Source organism: Fusarium redolens, assembly GCF_020744475.1.
Source record: "Fusarium redolens strain MPI-CAGE-AT-0023 chromosome Unknown BKA55scaffold_2, whole genome shotgun sequence".
NCBI lineage: Eukaryota > Fungi > Ascomycota > Sordariomycetes > Hypocreales > Nectriaceae > Fusarium > Fusarium redolens.
The window spans coordinates 2,230,938-2,247,923 of NW_025763665.1; the positions used below are offsets into that span (position 1 = coordinate 2,230,938).

General features: G+C 48.6%; 6 protein-coding genes across 6 annotated transcripts; 3 read left to right on the forward strand and 3 right to left on the reverse strand.

Moving 5' to 3' along the window:
• Positions 1-1,201: 1,201 nt before the first annotated feature.
• Positions 1,202-4,448, forward strand: BKA55DRAFT_500174 (Pleckstrin homology domain-containing protein; the record flags this gene model as incomplete). Its single annotated transcript, XM_046186728.1, has 3 exons — positions 1,202-1,451; positions 1,505-2,198; positions 2,273-4,448. 3 exons carry the CDS (start codon positions 1,202-1,204, stop codon positions 4,446-4,448), a joined length of 3,120 nt encoding a protein of 1,039 aa, XP_046055163.1.
• Positions 4,449-5,124: 676 nt separating this feature from the next.
• On the reverse strand, positions 5,125-7,395 carry BKA55DRAFT_175475 (chaperonin Cpn60/TCP-1 family). The gene is made up of 4 exons (XM_046185025.1): positions 7,241-7,395; positions 5,712-7,104; positions 5,488-5,661; positions 5,125-5,434 (listed from the first exon to the last, which is right to left on the reverse strand). The coding sequence occupies exons 1-4, from the start codon at positions 7,297-7,299 to the stop codon at positions 5,417-5,419; spliced, it is 1,644 nt and encodes a 547-aa protein (XP_046055164.1). The 5' UTR covers positions 7,300-7,395; the 3' UTR covers positions 5,125-5,416.
• A 1,079-nt stretch (positions 7,396-8,474) lies between these two features.
• BKA55DRAFT_534128 (uncharacterized protein) lies at positions 8,475-9,453 on the forward strand (the record flags this gene model as incomplete). The annotated part of the gene is made up of 2 exons (XM_046189561.1): positions 8,475-8,771; positions 8,893-9,453. 2 exons carry the CDS (start codon positions 8,475-8,477, stop codon positions 9,451-9,453), a joined length of 858 nt encoding a protein of 285 aa, XP_046055165.1.
• Positions 9,454-9,643: 190 nt separating this feature from the next.
• Positions 9,644-11,946, reverse strand: BKA55DRAFT_175292 (uncharacterized protein). The gene is made up of 3 exons (XM_046185024.1): positions 10,371-11,946; positions 9,964-10,315; positions 9,644-9,908 (listed from the first exon to the last, which is right to left on the reverse strand). Exons 1-3 carry the CDS (start codon positions 11,526-11,528, stop codon positions 9,835-9,837), a joined length of 1,584 nt encoding a protein of 527 aa, XP_046055166.1. The 5' UTR covers positions 11,529-11,946; the 3' UTR covers positions 9,644-9,834.
• Positions 11,947-12,498: 552 nt separating this feature from the next.
• Positions 12,499-14,005, reverse strand: BKA55DRAFT_501348 (Saccharopine dehydrogenase-domain-containing protein; the record flags this gene model as incomplete). The annotated part of the gene is made up of 5 exons (XM_046186823.1): positions 12,499-12,689; positions 12,711-13,273; positions 13,329-13,674; positions 13,740-13,883; positions 13,948-14,005. The coding sequence occupies 5 exons, from the start codon at positions 14,003-14,005 to the stop codon at positions 12,499-12,501; spliced, it is 1,302 nt and encodes a 433-aa protein (XP_046055167.1).
• Positions 14,006-14,773: 768 nt separating this feature from the next.
• BKA55DRAFT_501350 (ribosomal protein L37ae) lies at positions 14,774-15,445 on the forward strand (the record flags this gene model as incomplete). The annotated part of the gene is made up of 4 exons (XM_046186824.1): positions 14,774-14,805; positions 14,861-14,878; positions 15,157-15,321; positions 15,382-15,445. 4 exons carry the CDS (start codon positions 14,774-14,776, stop codon positions 15,443-15,445), a joined length of 279 nt encoding a protein of 92 aa, XP_046055168.1.
• Between the last annotated feature and the right edge of the window lie 1,541 nt (positions 15,446-16,986).

Here is a 16,986-nt window from a genome sequence, read left to right on the forward strand (position 1 = left end):
GTTAATGGCCTGGTCGTACGGTGCAAATCAAACTACCATCCATCCATTTCTCTCTCCCATTTCTTTCTCATATAGCCCACCACGCCCATACCTTACTTCCTTCCACTTTGGCTCCTGCTCTTGATGCTTTGGTAATTTCGTTTCTTTTCTCGCCTCAAATCTTTCCCTTTTCTCTCCTTTCCTCCATCAGGAGTCAACCTCCGAGAAGCAGACAGATAGTGGGATCGTATATTCTAATAAAAAGAAACGAATCTGCCTATCAGCGAGCGAGCGCAAAATCGACGAGTATTATCGCCTCAACGACTCCGGATACTACCCACCGAATTGGCTCTTCTTTTTCTTCACCGAAACTCTCCATCTTACAAGCGCCTAGAAAGCAAAAGCAATTACATTGTTCGAAGATTGCCGTTGTGAGACGATTGTGACTTTGTTTCTATCTGTGGAGAAATGATTCTGGACCAACTTACCTAAAGTGAGTGATGACCAAGGGTCAGTATCACATCGCGCATTGCTAAAAAGCAAAGCCAGAAACATCACAACCCGACCTGTCGCAAATCGTAACCGGTCGCAAGCGACCTCGCACAGCTACACGTTAATTCCTCAGAAAACCGGCCTCGCATAATTGTCTCTTCACCCTTTTCGCCCCCGAGATCCTGTTTCCTCCATCTTATGATTGGGTTCGATTTTGTTCTTGCAGTCAACCGCGCTGGATCATATCACATAGCCCATTACGATCACTAAGTCTTTATCTCGATTTGACTTTCTGGAATTTTTGGACGTCGCATGGATTCCCGTCCCATACTCTTGAAGTTCAGCCACCCTTGACCAGCAATTTCTGGATCACTCAGAACCGTCCAACCAGTGCTTGTCTCGCACCACAATAACTAGAGACACCGCGAAGAAAAGGTGTCTTGTTTAAATGTTTCGCAGATTACGAAAAAACCAGGATCACAATACTACATCGAGTCAAGGACGGGACGACGACAAGGCAATTGCCACAAATCTTCGAGAACTTGGCTTGGTTGGCTCACGCGCGTCCAGTCGAAGACCCCGAACTGGCACAGACTCCAAACCTTTTACAGAAGGACATTCCATTAAAGCTAAATCTCTCCGCGGGCAAGACTCAGTCTCCTCCGCTGGCTCAGTGAGGTCAGGCGTTAGCAACGCTTCCCGCCGAGTTGGGAGTATCGACAACAACGTCATGGCTACCAACGCTGATAGAAGTCGCTCACGACGAGAGCGCACATTTGTGGGAAGCGAATGTGCAGTGTGTGAAGAGCCGCTTGAACACACTTTACGCGGCGAGCGCATCCTACAATTTTCTTGCTCCCACGTCTCCCACGAAGCCTGCTTCTATGAATTCATTCGCGAATTCGAGTCACAATATTGCCCAACATGTGATGCACCCCTCCACTTGGACACAAGTCGAGGAGGAAATGTTATAGACATTGGTATGCTACCTGTCCTGGTACAATTAGAGCAACACACTGATATAAGAGTATAGAAAAGATTAGCAACATGGTGCGTTCGGTCGGTACCGATTCGAGGTCCGCTATGACGCCAACACCAACAGCCACCCCTTGGGATAACCAGCCAGCTCGAGCTCCCAGCGTCGAAAGCAATCAAAGGCGCCCTATGCAGCAACAGCACATCGGAGGTCGTGACAGCGTTGCTCGAGGTAGTATGAGGGATAGTCGAGGTGCCCCACTATCAGATCGATATGGCCCTTCGAGGCATGCTCGAAGTGATAGTGAAGCCACAGGAGTAGCATCATCCGGCGGATATCCTGAGACAACACAAAGCGGACCTGCCAGACGCCATGACTATGACGTCCAAGCAATGGAGACGACACCTGCAAGCCCTAGACCAATGACCCGCAACCCTATTCCGGCGCCGATTGTCACTGTTCGCTCAGAGTTCCCAACGCTGAACCGGTCACGACAACAGCAGACCCTTACGTGCTTGGTTACTGTTGAGGTGCCCGATAACAATTGGAGGCCAGATCCTGAAGATTTGGGAGCTCCAGCTCCTCTGCCTCCTCCTACCACCAGCCGTGCTGAGGAGGCATATGGCCGCCCACCTTCTCCAGCTCGCAGTGCGCCTCGCTTCTACCCGTACGAATCCACGGAGGTTTTGGAAGAGATGACCGATAGTCTGCGCAACCGCGTCGATAATTGGCACGGGTTGGACTTCGGCAGGTGAGTGGCGGCGCTCCACTTTCATTAGTGGGCGATCATCGTTAGCATGAACTACAAGGCTAATTTGTTTGCAGATTCGGAAAATTGAGGCTCTATGGTACCCTTAGGGTGGGCAAGGATAAGGTCTCATGGCAGGAGTTGGAATGTTTCCTCTTCGCTGAGATGCTCATATGCGTCAAGGAGAAGAAAATCCCTCAAGCTCAACAGTGGGACGAGAATGGCGCTCCGCGCAAGACAACACGATGCACTCTGAAGGGTTCAATTCTGATCAAGAAGCACTTGAATGAAGTGTCAGAGACGGGAAATATCGACGAAAATATCCTGACGCTCAGCCTCTCGGTTGCTGAACTACCGCAGTTCCATCTCCGTTTCGAGAACCGCAATCAATTGAAGTTGTGGCAGCAAGCTCTTCTTGACCTTAACGCTGTTGAGACATCTCCTGTACGCAGCCCGGAGTATGATCGCGGCGAGTCAGAAACTGACGAGGAACTTGAGTGGCAGCGTTCGCGCCCACAGAGAGTCTCTTCAGTTGCATCATCATGGGGTGGCGCGAGATCAACGACGACAGCACCCACCGATTATACGAACTTCCCCAGAAGTCCCGCTATGGCGAAGTCGATTCATGTGCCCATTGATGTCGTCGTCGTCGTGCCTATTTCTTCTTCTATGCAGGGCGTCAAGATCAACCTGGTCCGGGATGCCCTGAAGTTCATGGTCAACACACTTGGTGAGCGTGACCGTATGGGATTGGTCACTTTCGGTTCAGGCGGCGGCGGCGTGCCTATTGTTGGCATGACCACCAAGGCCTGGCCAGGCTGGAGCAACATCCTGACATCTATCAAGCCCGTTGGTCAAAAGAGCCATCGCGCTGATGTTGTGGAGGGCGCCAATGTTGCGATGGATCTGCTCATGCAAAGAAAGTACAACAACCCTATCGCATCTATCATGTTGATAAGCGACGCGTCTACCTCAGACGCTGATAGTGTTGATTTCGTCGTGTCCCGTGCTGAAGCTGCTAAAATCACCATCCACTCGTTTGGCCTAGGGATGACACACAAGCCTGATACCATGATCGAGTTGTCGACAAGAACAAAGGCTTCTTATACTTATGTTAAGGACTGGATGATGCTCCGAGAATGCCTCGCTGGATGTCTAGGCAGCATGCAGACCTTGTCTCATCAGAACGTCAAGCTTAAGCTCAAGCTGCCCGAGGGCTCCCCTGCCAAATTCCATAAGATTAGTGGTGCCCTGCAAATTACGAAGCGAGCTACGGGGAGAGATGCGGAAGCTTCCCTCGGCGATCTTCGATTTGGTGACAAGCGTGATGTTCTTGTGCAACTTGTCATTCTTCCTGACAATACTTCCCAAGAACAACTTCCTCAAGATCCCTGGGATAACATTGTCTCGGGTCTTGAAGCACTGGGCGGCCCTATGGACAATGACAACGAAAGAACTCTCTCTGTCGAAGAGGTGCCATTGATTCAAGCAGACCTTAGCTGGGGAGATATCCTGCGCGAGGGCACTGTCACACATATGCCTCGGCCATCTCTTCTAGCCATCACCATGCTTCCAGTAAGCGGAGGATCCAAGAAGCCATGGCAGAATTCGCCTCCCATTCCTCCTCACCCAAGCATTGTTCAGCGCCGTATGGAGCTCCTCACATCTGATATGCTGACCCGTGCTCTCACCCTGGTCAGCCGTGGCCAACACGATCGCGCCCACACACTATTGAATGAGACTCGATCAATTCTTAAGGGTCTCGGGAAAGGTGGACTTCCCCCTATCCCCCCTCCAAGCAAGTCGACTCCTTCGGCTCCCTCTACACCCCATCCCGCAAACGAGGCTTCGCCAGGTCAATCAACCACTCCTGATCGCAAACGGAGCCCTTCACCTCCTGCCTCGGCAATCTCTGGTGCCAATGGTCTCCCCTCCTCGCAACTGGGCCGCAGTCGGTCTAATGACGGCCTTGGACTTGGTGCTGGAATTGACGCCAATACTGTCGCAGCTCTTGATACTGAACTAGAGAGCAGTCTCGAGTGGATCAACCATCCTGCTGTTTTCAGTCGCGACAGTCGAAAGGCCGTTCTGCAAGCAATCGGTGTAATCAGCTCCCAGCGAGCATTCACGTACCGCACCCCTATTGAGGGGCTATGGGCTTGCCGCGTTAGCGGTGTCAAGAAGCTTACGGAGAAGAGTCGAGAATGGCGTGAGGATGGCGGAGGCGAGGGCGGAATCACAGAAGAATCTTGATCTTAATAGTCCTTATTGCCCATTTCTTCTTTCTTCATTTACTGTCACAGCCGAACTAGCGCTTTTGTTCTATTTTCAGCTTGACTAACGACCGACCATGACCAAAACACCCAGATGTTCCCCACGCTATACACATGCATTTGTTGCTACTGCTACTTTATTATCGCTACTTGCTTTCGTCAGTCAATGAAGGGATGCATTATCTCTTCCGGCTTACCTCTGGAATTGTTCGATACCCCTGGAATCTACCAATTATCTGGCGCACATTCGACCTTATACGCGTAGTATATATACCTGCTTCATTATCTTGCATTAATAGACCTTTTGACTCACTGCAATCGAGCAAATACAGCTTTACATGTGTCCTGCAATATCGCCTTGATGATGTTCCATGGTTCTCATTTACCTGTGGAGTATGTTGGAAAACAGCCTGTTATGCTTCTGTCTTATCGTGGTTAGCCTTTTACTGCCTTTCATATACTGCGTTTTTGGCATATACATGCGTTATTGGATTATTCTGCGCATATAAATAGTTGCACGTGGGAAGGAACTTGACGAAGTTAATGCATGAAAATACTCAACCTGGTATCTTGCTGTCGTGACCGTCGATAAGAAGTGACATTCTGAGCTGGTTTATAAACGACCTGTCGGGATGCTTTCGACAATGAACGAAGGCAGAAGTCACTCCCTTTAATAAATGACACTCCCTATCTGAAATAGCATTGTCACAGCATCTGCATTGGCTATTGAACTCTTAAGTCCACAATTGTGGTAGCAACCATGACAGAACTGGATGATATAAGTAGAGGGCACAGTAGAATTTACAAGAGGCTACTGGGCAAGCGTGATAAACATGTGTACATGCTTTGACTCCTTTATCTGAGAGGATATCTAACCAACCATGACACCAGGTGATTATCTCACATATCACATCCATTGCCCACTTTGAACTTTTTAGTTTTATCCATTTAGTCCTCGTCCCAGTTCTGTGGATTTTGATTAGTTGAAGCTTCTTATAGAAATGAGGAAAGAAACATACAGGGTTGGGTCCTGGAGGCTTTGGTCCTCCAGCTTGTCGTGCCACGATGATCTGGTCAACAGACAGAACGGTGCGGGCGGCTTCCGTGGCAAGTTTGATAGCCCATTGCTTGGAGATGAGAAGATCCAGAATACCCTCATCCTTGGCATCGATAGTACCAGTGTTATCGTCGTTCTGTGGTCTGGATTAGAGACGGTCTCAGCATGGGTGGGATCAAAACGAACCTCAATATCAACGCCAATATCCCAAGCGTCACTGTTGGCATGCGCAGCGTAAAGCCGGCTCAGAACCTCAGTGGCGTCGAGTCCAGCACTCTCAGCGATAGTGCGAGGCACCACCTCAAACGCCTCACCATACTTCTTGATGGCATACTGGCTAAGTCCGGGAGTCTTCTCGCCGTGAGCTTGTATCCTTTCGACCAGCTCGACTTCTGTAGCACCAGCACCAGGAACCAATCGGGGGTCGCGGGTAATGGCTTTGACGACATTGACACCATCGTCGACAGCGCGCTCAATATCATCAAGGTGGTTCTGGGTAGCTCCTCGAAGGACAAGGGTGGCGGTTCGAGTAACCTCATCCTCCTGGCGGAAGACTGTAACTCGGTCACCACCGATCTCGAGGGTCTCAACAACATCGATGCTTCCCATCTCGTCGGGCATAGGGGCTCCTAACCGTGCCAAAGGGGTGGCACCGACAACACGGCAGACTCTTCGAAGTTCGAACTTGCTGAGAATTCGGATGCACAAAATTCCGAATCGGTTCAGGTAGTGCATCGCCAAATCGCCGACACGTTCGCCACAAACAACAACACGGAGTCCAGAGTCGTAGAGTTCCTTGATGGAAGTCTCAAGTTGAGACTCCTCACCCTTTGTGAAATCCATCATCTCTTTGGCGTTGTGCAGAAGAACAGTACCCTTGGTCTCAGTTTGCCCAGCGTCGATCGGACAGGTGAAGACACCAACCTTGGCACGGCTGGCCTTTTTGACCGAACCGTCAGGCTCCTTAGGGAAGACCATGCCCTTAACGACCCTGCTCTGCTCAAGGCTTCCACCCATGATCTTGACAACGCGGATGTTGTCGACGTTGAAGTTGGCGGGGTTCTTGGGGAGAACACTAAGGACAGCCTCGGCAACAAGGTCGGCAAGGAATGTCTCGTTTCCGTTTTGCTTGCTGGCAATAACAGTGCTGATAGCCTTGCTCAGCTCCTCCTGATCCCGCATATCCTCCACTTTGTCAACAGTAAGCTCTTCAAGGGTCTCAAGAGCAAACTTCTGTGCCTTTTCGTAGCCGATGACAATGTCTGATGTTTTGAGACCCATGCGCAGCAGATCCTCTGCCTTTCGAAGCAGCTCGCCAGCGAGGACAATGACGAGGTTGGTAGCATCGCCCATCTCGGCTTCTTGTTGCTGACTAGCCATAACGAGGAGTTTGGCAGCGGGGTGGACAACGTCGAGTTCGCGTAGGATGGTCGCAGCGTCAGAGGTAAGAATCATCTTTTGCAAATGGTTGATAACAATCTTGTTGCGGCCATAGGGGCCAAGCGAGGTCTGAACGGTGGACGCAATCGCTCTGCAGGCGTCGATATTGCGAAGTACAGCACCATCTTCAGAATCATAGCTATTGGGAAAGAGAGAGAACTGTTAGTCGAGTTCATAAAGTTCATATCTCGACTGTCGTGATCATGAAAGTGGCATGTGTAAGGAGACAAGTAAAGAGGCGGGGAGCTACCAACACAAGGAGGGGAGCAACTCACTTGTTATAACCTTGCTTGAACAAGCCCGCGTTAGGGGCGTTGGGAATATTGAGCGACATTTTTGACGACCACAGCGCTCAGGAGGCGACGTTGTTGGTTGTGGCTGTATCAGATATGTCGTCAAGTATGTGTCTGATTTGAAAGTTGAGATGATGCTCCTGGTGATGGATAGATTTCGCCCACTAGCTTCAGTGTCCCACCACCCCAAGTCAGAAAAACTTCCACGGGGCGATTTAGTGGGTAGGCAGGTGTAGGTACGTACCCGGCTGCCTGCACCGCTTAGAGCTCGCTCCTGTGGTACTCTACCGAACAAGGATGAATACAGTAAATGGTGAGTGATTGGGTGGTGAGTCTGAGGGTTTCTGACAGTAAACAAAAATCACTTATATTAATAGTTTCGAGGATCCCGCATCAGCTACCCAAGGGACTACTAACCTTACTTAGGTGCCTTTTACAAGAGCCTCAGTCTGAGGGGCAGGTTCAAGGGCCCAGCTGTCCAATCAGAGGTGGTCTACGCCACAGCCCCTGAAGGAGTCTTCCAGCCTTGCATGCCGTTGTGGCTAACGACACGACCCGCGAAGCTTTGGCGACGGAACAGACTGACACCGTCCTGTTGTGCGACTCGTGATGGCTGATTGACACACTTTTAACACCTTCTTATACTGATACCCACGACCAGCGCCATAGGTAGCTTCTATCGCCTTGGTGACGAAGTCTCTTTTCTGCCTTGCTGCAAATCGATTTCAGCGTTCATCAATTACAACAGATTCAAGTGGACACGGCCCATCAGTGATTAAGTGAGCTTAACAAGTGAATCGTCACGCGTCAAGCAATTACTCCCAAACTCACAGCTAACTTCGACAGTCGACGTCGCAATTATCTTTTCTTGTCTCATAATCGAGTTTTCCCCCCCAGAAACATATCGTAGAGGCAATATCATTAGCTGTGATTCGTACCTACCTAGCTAGCCAGCCAACCATGCCCGGTAAGTCATTCGCCCATCAAAGAATCACTCACTGTCAACGAATCGCTCGTGGTGGGTTCTGTTGGTTTGCTCCAACCTTCAAACCAACGGGTCAAGTTAAGGCTGAGGCACATCCCTTGCGCCATCAACCACACGATCCTCATTTGCCCTGCGCTTCACAAACACCCACTCTTCTCCTTGTCGCGCAGTTCTTGTATTGTTTTCACGGCTCTCTCATCATCACCCTCGCCTCCACATCGAACGCCCAGCATGCCTATAACACTCAAGCGCAAAGCATCAGAAGCTGACCCGCCTCCTCGCACTCCAGCAATTCCTTCTACACTCCCTCCTTCTGTGGAGGAGGCCTATCGTCGAAAATGTGTTCAACTCAAGAACCGCACCAATGAGGTTGAAGACGCCAATGATGCCGCCCGACTTCGTCTTGCTCGTATCAAGCGCCAGGTCGAAAAGTTGCGGATAGAGCGCGCGTTCCTACTCGAACAACTCGCGAAGCGCACAAGCGCAAACGTTGAGGACTCAGACGGCAGCCCAAGCCCACCCCCTACGGTATGCTATTATTTTCTTCCCACCTCTCTTCTCCCTTTGCCTGGCAATCCTCTACCGGCCTGCCGCGCCTCTACTACTTACGGCGCCCGGTTCAATGTTGATGCTTTTGCGCCTGGATTAGGACTACCAATTCACCATACCAAGTGAGTTAGCTAACCACCAGAAGCCCAAAGATAAGCCTTTGCGTACGAAGCGAGGGCACCGAAAGTCGATGATGCCTGATGCCGACTCGAAGGCACCAGTCGCTGCATCTTTTACCAACACCGCCGGCTCCCCGACCTCCGAAACCTTCTCACACCCCCCAGAAAGCCAACCCAAGCCGGCCCATGCCAACGGTATTTCTGCGAGCGATATCAAAAAGCCCACCAGTGCATTCGAGCTGTTTTGCTTAGAAACACGACCTGGTCTCGAGAGCAAGGAAAAGGACAACGATATCCCTGTGAACATTGAGGATGAGCTTGCTCGTGTCTGGAAGGGTCTCTCTGATGGCGAGAAGGATGAATACGAGGCAAAATTCGAACTTGCAATGGCCAAGAGCGATGAATCGAAGAAAAGTCCTGCATCTGACAAGAAGGATGATAAGCCTGCTGAATCAAAGCCTCTCGTTCAGGACGAGGACATTGAGATGGGGGATGACACCGAGGATCAAGACACACAGGCCGGCGAGAAGGTAGAGGAATGAGGACATCCATTAAATGTCTCCGGGGGGCGTTTTGGCGGGTATACGATTTCGCATGTCATGATATCGACCCATGTACTAGTAATTATATGTTTATTCACAACAAAGAACCAAATTCTGAGAAGGTTTCACATAGATTAAGAAACGCAATTTCTTCGCGCGCATCGATTTGAAGCTTGCCGCGAAGTCATCTATCTAACAGCTGCAAGTTTTACACCTATACTCCTGGTCCTTGGTTTTCGCCTGGTTTCTGAGTTTTATACCAAACTGTAACAAGATTAAACTGACAAGATCAAACTCCGCTAGCTAAATTTGTTATTTCTTCTTCTCCTTCTTTCTTCACCTTACACAAAGGGGGGTGAGGTACCATGGGTGACCAAAAACTTATTCGCCAACGTATAAGTCTACCACAATATTGACAGCTGCAACAAGTATTTCGGCCGCAATAAGAACAATTACTGGCAAGGAAGTGGTTAGCATACTGTATTTGTCATAGGGCGGCGCATGGCATACCGATCCATTCAAGCTTCTCATCATGGCCGTGACTGAGCTCTCCTTTTAGTACAGCCAACAAATCTGCTATGACATCGAGACGTTCTGTCAGAAGTCCAACACGCTGATCCATCTCTAAATAACTCCGGACGGCTTGGTACACGGGTTCGAGCTGCGGTTCTACCCAGAAGAGCTCGGGTGTATCGAGGACTGAGCCGTTGAGGTGGATATTGATGCGAAGAATGAATAGCTCTCCAATTTGCATGTTGATTTGTGACCGCCGAAGTGCGATTTTCCCTGTTGTGGCTATTTGTGTAGGAATATCTTTGCATGTATCGACTGTTGATGCGATCAGCTCTTCGAAGAGTGAGGTCTGCAAACTGTTAGCAAATCGTCTCGATACAACTCATATTGGTAAGTTGACTTGCTTTGACACTCTGCGCTAATGCATGAGAAATAGCCAATTTCGTCATGTAGTTGTTCTTGTCGCGGAGGGTGATAAAGTCGTTATAGATACGAGCCTGGTAATCCTTTGTGTAGTAAAAGTTGAACAACTCCGTCTCGACATCATCTGGAGCAAGCTTTTCCGTCTCGAACTTGGCGATCTCTTTCAGGAACCGGGCTTCTTGGGCCTCGGTCATTCCCCAGATGACAACCACTCCATAATCAAACAGAAACACCTCGGGTGTATGCACCTGCGTATCAAAATCGGGGTTGGTCTCGCTTATCGAGTCGTGGTCTTCTACTACCGAGCCCAGCAGATCTGCGCTATCAATGTGAGAACCATTACCGTTACCATTAGTATCGTTATGGGCGTGGCCATTGTGGCCATGAGCCTCTGAACCGGCCTCTTCTGAGTGTAAGTCAGCTAAGTCGCTCCTCTGTTGCGCGACATCAATGGCGTCACCTCCAGTTGAATGCCGGCGTTCATAGTTCTGAACTGGATCGCGACTGCGCGCGTTCTTGGAGGTGTAATTATACGGCGTATATATGCATTCGTCAATTAGCTTGGGGTTTGCGCCTCGCGTCTTTCCTCTTCCCTTTAGAAATCTCATCAGGGCTTCCATCTCGTATCGGTTTGCAGTGCAATATGCCGTGACACGCGGCAGACGATCTCGATCCGCTTTCCCTAGTTTCGCTGCATCTCTCCGCGCAGCAGGATCCTTGATACGTGTGTACTGAGAATAGACATCTCTTCCACTCTCCTCATCTTCAGGGTCATCCAGATTGGTGTTGGGAAGCAGCTTAAGCTTTTCCGTCTTTTTCGTACTGCGCTGAGGACCAATTTTGGGTCCAAAAGATAAATTAGCAACTGCAGGTACCGATCCTTGGCTGTTCCGTCTCCTGAGCTTGTTGTTCAGAGCTGTGAGCATGGGAGGGCCACCAGCGGCGCCGCTGACGGAGCCAATAGCATGATGCCCGGGAGATCGATATTGGGATTGTTGTCGAGTAGGCTCAAAGGTTTTTGTAACAGGGTTGTCGCTGAAAGTAACTGATCGTGTTCCTTTGGGTCGGTTCTCTGTGGTAGGGAGTAATGGCGACGACTCATTAGGTGCAGCGTCTGATGATGTAGTATGGGGATCCATTTCGGTTTAAGCCAGCGAAGGTTGAAGTGATGGAGTCACAAAGATAAGTCGATTCGAATCTTTCAGGTCGCAAGTGATACGCTAGTCTTGCGCGTCACTCCTCTAAGGACCGTAGGAATCGATTGAAATGATACCAAAACCGTGGCCGAGTTTGAACGACGAAGGATTAATTGCTGTTGTGGTGTTGAGGTGAAGAACTTTCCTGGGTTTGATGGGTTAACCACTGGTGCTAATGACGTCTGCCAAACTTCCGCGACCTGACGCGAAGAGCAACCTAATACGGTACCTAATGATCCACCATGCTCGCTTGAAAGCTCTTTGTGGGGCTGCTTGGCACTTCACTTTAAAGTTGCAGACATACTCTGTAACTCTACCTTGAGATAAGTTTTGGGATGTCAGGACTTATTAAGACTGACTGTATATAAGAGTGTCAAAGAAAAGAAGAAGAAGAAGAAGAAAATGGTTAAACAGTCCACTTGGTTCATTCCAAGTTATCCTAAGAAAATTTATATCTATCTAAATATTTTTGTCAGTTAAGATCAAGTTCTCAAGGTTTTTGCCATCACCGTGATAAGAAGGAAGATTTTTTGGCCTTTTGACGACGTAAATATTAGCTATAAAGAAAGTCAATAGAAGCTACTAAGTTGACGAGTTATCAAAAAAATTCTATCTTGAAGTAAAGGATCTCAGGATTTCGGTATGATGAAGCTTCTGCCAGTAAATAACATTGAATACTTGGGTGAGAAGGCGAGCTTACGTAATATAGAAATAAAGGGCTATCAACATAAGAAAATGAAACTGCAGATTGGCAACATATTTGTCTAGGAAATGAAACGTCAGTCAAGTACATGATTTCACTTATTGATTCTGGGTCAAATAATCTTCGCCGGTGCGAATGTGATGTACCTCTGTTGCGTCATTGCTTCTCTATCAAATGCAAACGTCTTGTCTTTACTTTGCTAATCAGGGTTCAAGCATCAATGATCTTGACATCTGTCCTGAATCCAGACTTGTCCAAGCGGTCAACCAAACCTTGACCTAGGCACGCTGGTGTATACGATCCGCCATCGAGCTTAATATCGTCTTCAAGAATTGTTGCGGCGATCTCAGCAAGGAGCATTCCTGTCACTATGGGGGAAATTGTCAATAAGAGTTCACGGCCTTTCTACATTTCAAACTTACAGAAGTACATGCCGCCATGATACCACATACGGCAGAGAGCTGCTTTGCCAGCAGCCTTCTCAGAATCAGGATATGCGATGCCACGATACTCGATTTCATCTTTGGCCGTGTCCTCACGTTTGGCACCTTCCCCAGGCTGGTATACACGCTTTTTGAGAAAGTTCCTCAATGGTGCAACTGATACCAGCAAGATGCCACCGACAATAAGAAGCCAATGAATGAAGATCCCGTGGAGCCAGTTACGGGCTTTCATATACTCTACCCAAACGAAATTGGGACCATAAAACTCTTCTTTGCGGGATGGCGTATTAGAGAGGAGACCCCAAGTACGTTCAACAACTGCAACGTCAGTTGAATTCGTGACAGACGTGGTCTGGAGCCCAAGATTTGGAATGGTCCGGACGCCAAAAACCATTTGAAGAATGGAGCTCCTGGGCCGCGTGGGCTCTTTGTGCGGGATAGGTGACTGAGCATACGGACTACTAGCCTCCTTGATCTCCTGAAGCGAGAAGACATCCCAGATACTCAAGGCGGTGGCGAGTGTACCACCGGATGGTGCCGAGCTATGACATAGTCAGTTGTTTGAACTAATCCTTCTTGTTCATGAACTGTACTCACTTGATTTTGTGGAGAGAAACGATCACATCTCTTGTCTGAGAGCCTAACTCAGTACGAATAGCCTTGGCCATGGTCCATGTGATGAGATCAGCGGGAGCTGACTCAATCCCAGCTTGTGGAATCAGGATGGCGCCTGTCTGTTTAGCAGTTGCTTCATATTTCTTGATCATCTTATGTACCCAAGCAGCTTCGCCGGTGACATCTACGTAGTGAGTTCCGGCCTCGGCACAAGCCTTGTAAGCATGTTCACCGTACAGGCTATATGGTCCAACGGTGGTTACGATGATACACGTCTTCTTTGCCAGCAAACTCAGATCGGCGTCGTTCAGGTTTACGACCTCAATGGCTAAGTGGAATCATCAGCCTATACTTGATTCTACAGGATCAATAAGTAATATTGTTGGGCGGTACCTGGTGGAAGTCGATCATGGTTGAGCTCCCGACACTCTTCAACAACAGCCTTTAACTTCGACTCGTTCCGACCCGCAACTGCCCACTTGAGGTCAGTTGCAAGGTGCATTGTGATGTATTCAGCCGTCAATTTTCCTGTGTAGCCTTGAATATAGTCAGAATTCGGCCAGAGTCTTGCTTAAAGGCTCAATTGGAAGTAAGAACTTACCAGTGGCCCCAAGGACAACGATGTCGTATTGACGGTCATGATCCTTAATAAAAGGCATTTTCAATCGACAATTGATTTGGAAATATTTAATATTAGGGTCAATTAAGTCGGCAAACACAAAGAGTTTCTATAGTCAGTGTGGCAGTCGATAAAGAAGAGGTAGGACTGCGTTCGAGACGGTCAAGTTGGGGTTGCTGTCTTTGGTATCATGATGCCGAGGGACGATCAGTTGGGCGGTAGTGGCCAGGCACCCTTGTAAGTGCTCAGAGCGTTCGCTCCGCCCCTGACATGAGGATCTTATCTCGATAAGGGTACTCAACAACCTTGGTTAACTGAACGAATGGGATTTGATGATGCCTTCACATGGGCTAAGTCGACGTGATGGAATTTGAACTTGACCGAGGAAGTGTATCAAGAGAGCTTCACTCCTTTAATAAAAAAATACGTTATTAAAACTAAATCGACGAGCAATTTATCGAAAGTTTCTTTCCACCTCGAATATTGGCAACCATGGAGGTACCTTACGAGACGTCTACCTATTGCAAATCAATGAGAGCATGAGTCATGTTCGAATAACATCTCCAGTCTCTCTGAATCGAGGTACGTGAGCTTATAAGATTGAGGATCTCCTTTTACCGGGGTTCTTCCGGCCATCAAAAAAAAATTGAAGAAAGTGGGACCCACTCGCTTCCTGAATGGGCTTGCCCTAAGGACCACAAGTCGTTCTTTCCTCTGCAACATTTTCGGTGTCAGCCTCCAACAGTCGAGCAACATTCACCTCCGCCGTCTTTATTCCTTCCAAGACGTCCGACACATAACCTTCAAGATGACCAAGCGAACAAAGAAGGTCGGTGTTACGTATGTATTGCCCTTCAGCTTAATACTAGAGCAACAATAGCTAACAACTTCACAGCGGTAAATACGGTACCCGGTAAGTTTCACGACGAAAATCCCATATCCGAAGCATATCGAAAACGATTCCCCTCTGCTCTCATTTCGTAACGACTTGTTTGCTGCCCGCGGCTCTCTTTCTGGTACCGGCAACTGTTTCAAAGGCAAGCGGTGGACTAGGATTCACACAAGCTAGGCCACAGATGCAAATGGGGAGTGCCACGAGTAGGCCAAGGGCAGCACGAGGCATGAGGGGAGAATGAATATGTAACGACTGGGTAGACTGGTGCCATCGAAAACTAACATTTTGGTTTTTAGTTACGGTGCTTCCCTGCGAAAGCAGGTCAAGAAGATGGAAATCACCCAGCACGCCAAGTACACCTGCACTTTCTGCGGAAAGGTCACCGTCAAGCGACAGGCTACCGGCATCTGGGACTGCAAGTCTTGCAAGCGCACCGTTGCTGGTGGTGCTTACACCGTTGCGTGCGTTCTCCCAACTCTATCAAATGATACATATAACGATGGACCACTAACCATGAACAGCACTCCTGCTGCCGCCGCCATGCGATCGACTCTGCGACGTCTCCGAGAGATTGCTGAGGTTTAAGGATGGACTCTAGCGGAAGGAGAAAACGGCTTTGCTTTTCGGTATGGTGTACGGGGGATATGGATTTCGTGCCTACACTACGAGTTGACGATCTGGACGTCGACACCCGATCTTCGATCACATAGAAGCCGATCGATTAGCAATGAACAAAAAAAGAATTGCAGGCTTCGGACCCATTCAACAACTCACCATTCTCGTGCAAGTACAAAATTAACAGACTTTTTGAGGTTATCTTTCAGCCATCGCAAGAGTCTACCCATCGACCAGAAACTGGACCAAGGTCTATATGGAACAGTCCCTATGCCAATATGCTAGCATTCTTCTTGACCAGCCCCCAAATGTCTACGTCATGAGCTCCATATCAGGATCGTATCTTGCGCCGTAGCAAGTCCTCCGTCACTCTCGGCTACTTACAGTGGGGCTCACAAGTGTTGTAGAATATTCTTCTTCAAGTAGAGCCGATTCGACAACATTCATGCCTCATCCGATTCCATCTCGAGGTGCCTGAGCCGCGATATCTCTTCCCGCCTCGGATTAGCCTAACTGTTCGAAGTCTCCTAAACCCCATAATACAACCTTGATGGGAACCCATCGTTATCTATAGTCTAAACTTCTAAACTCTTGAAAAGACATAACTTACAAGAGACACATGTTGGGGCAGAGATATGATTCATCCGGTTTTCAGCGGTGAACACCTCCGGCTGATACACTGGGACTTTGTCGAAGCAGCTAAGCAAAACTTGTTGTGGAGGTCAGTGTGATAAGTGAAAGCCATACTGAACACGGACAGTGTCTTATTCCGAGATCTGGTCGTCAGTCTGGTCTGTGGGATGGGACTCGAGAGCATGGGCCAGGGCAAGTTTTCATCATATCTTTCTAGGTTTCTGTATTACATTAAATTTGGGTGCCTGCCGCACCAGTTTTGATCATTCAAATGTCACTCAAGATACTACCACCCTAGACAGTGTCTAGGGGTAATTTTTATTCACTAAAGATGTTGCGTTGTTGTGCAGTCACTCGCCAGTCTCCTTGGTTTGAAGCACTACTCTGAGTCGAATTCTCCTTTGATAAGTTTACGTCGGATATATTGACTCGTTCCTGAGATTCGTTCTTTCCACGGGATTCAGCTTCCATATCAGTTGATATATTTCAGTTCTTTTATTACGCTATTTGTATACAGTCAAGCTCCGTTGTGTCTTGGCAGGTGTTGAAATTCACCCTCAAGCCGAATTCAACACAGTTTACCTTAGTGACTATACTTGCATACAGTTAAAATACCTACACTTCTTTCTTTCTTTGCTATTCATGAGATACCTCTTTCAATGTTGAGTTATTAAAATAATCTGTCTGGTAAAGAGCTGACCGACTACGGTCTTGTGCATCCTACCCCTGTCCACTCACTGTAAATAGAGCTAACTTAGGACCCTGCACTCACAGTCAGTCGCGCCAGCTTGTAACAAAAAAAAGACGCCATTTGAGCTCTGAAGTCCGGGGCTCAGAAAACAGATGAGGGGAAGTCGAAGTGCAGAAGTCACGGTGAT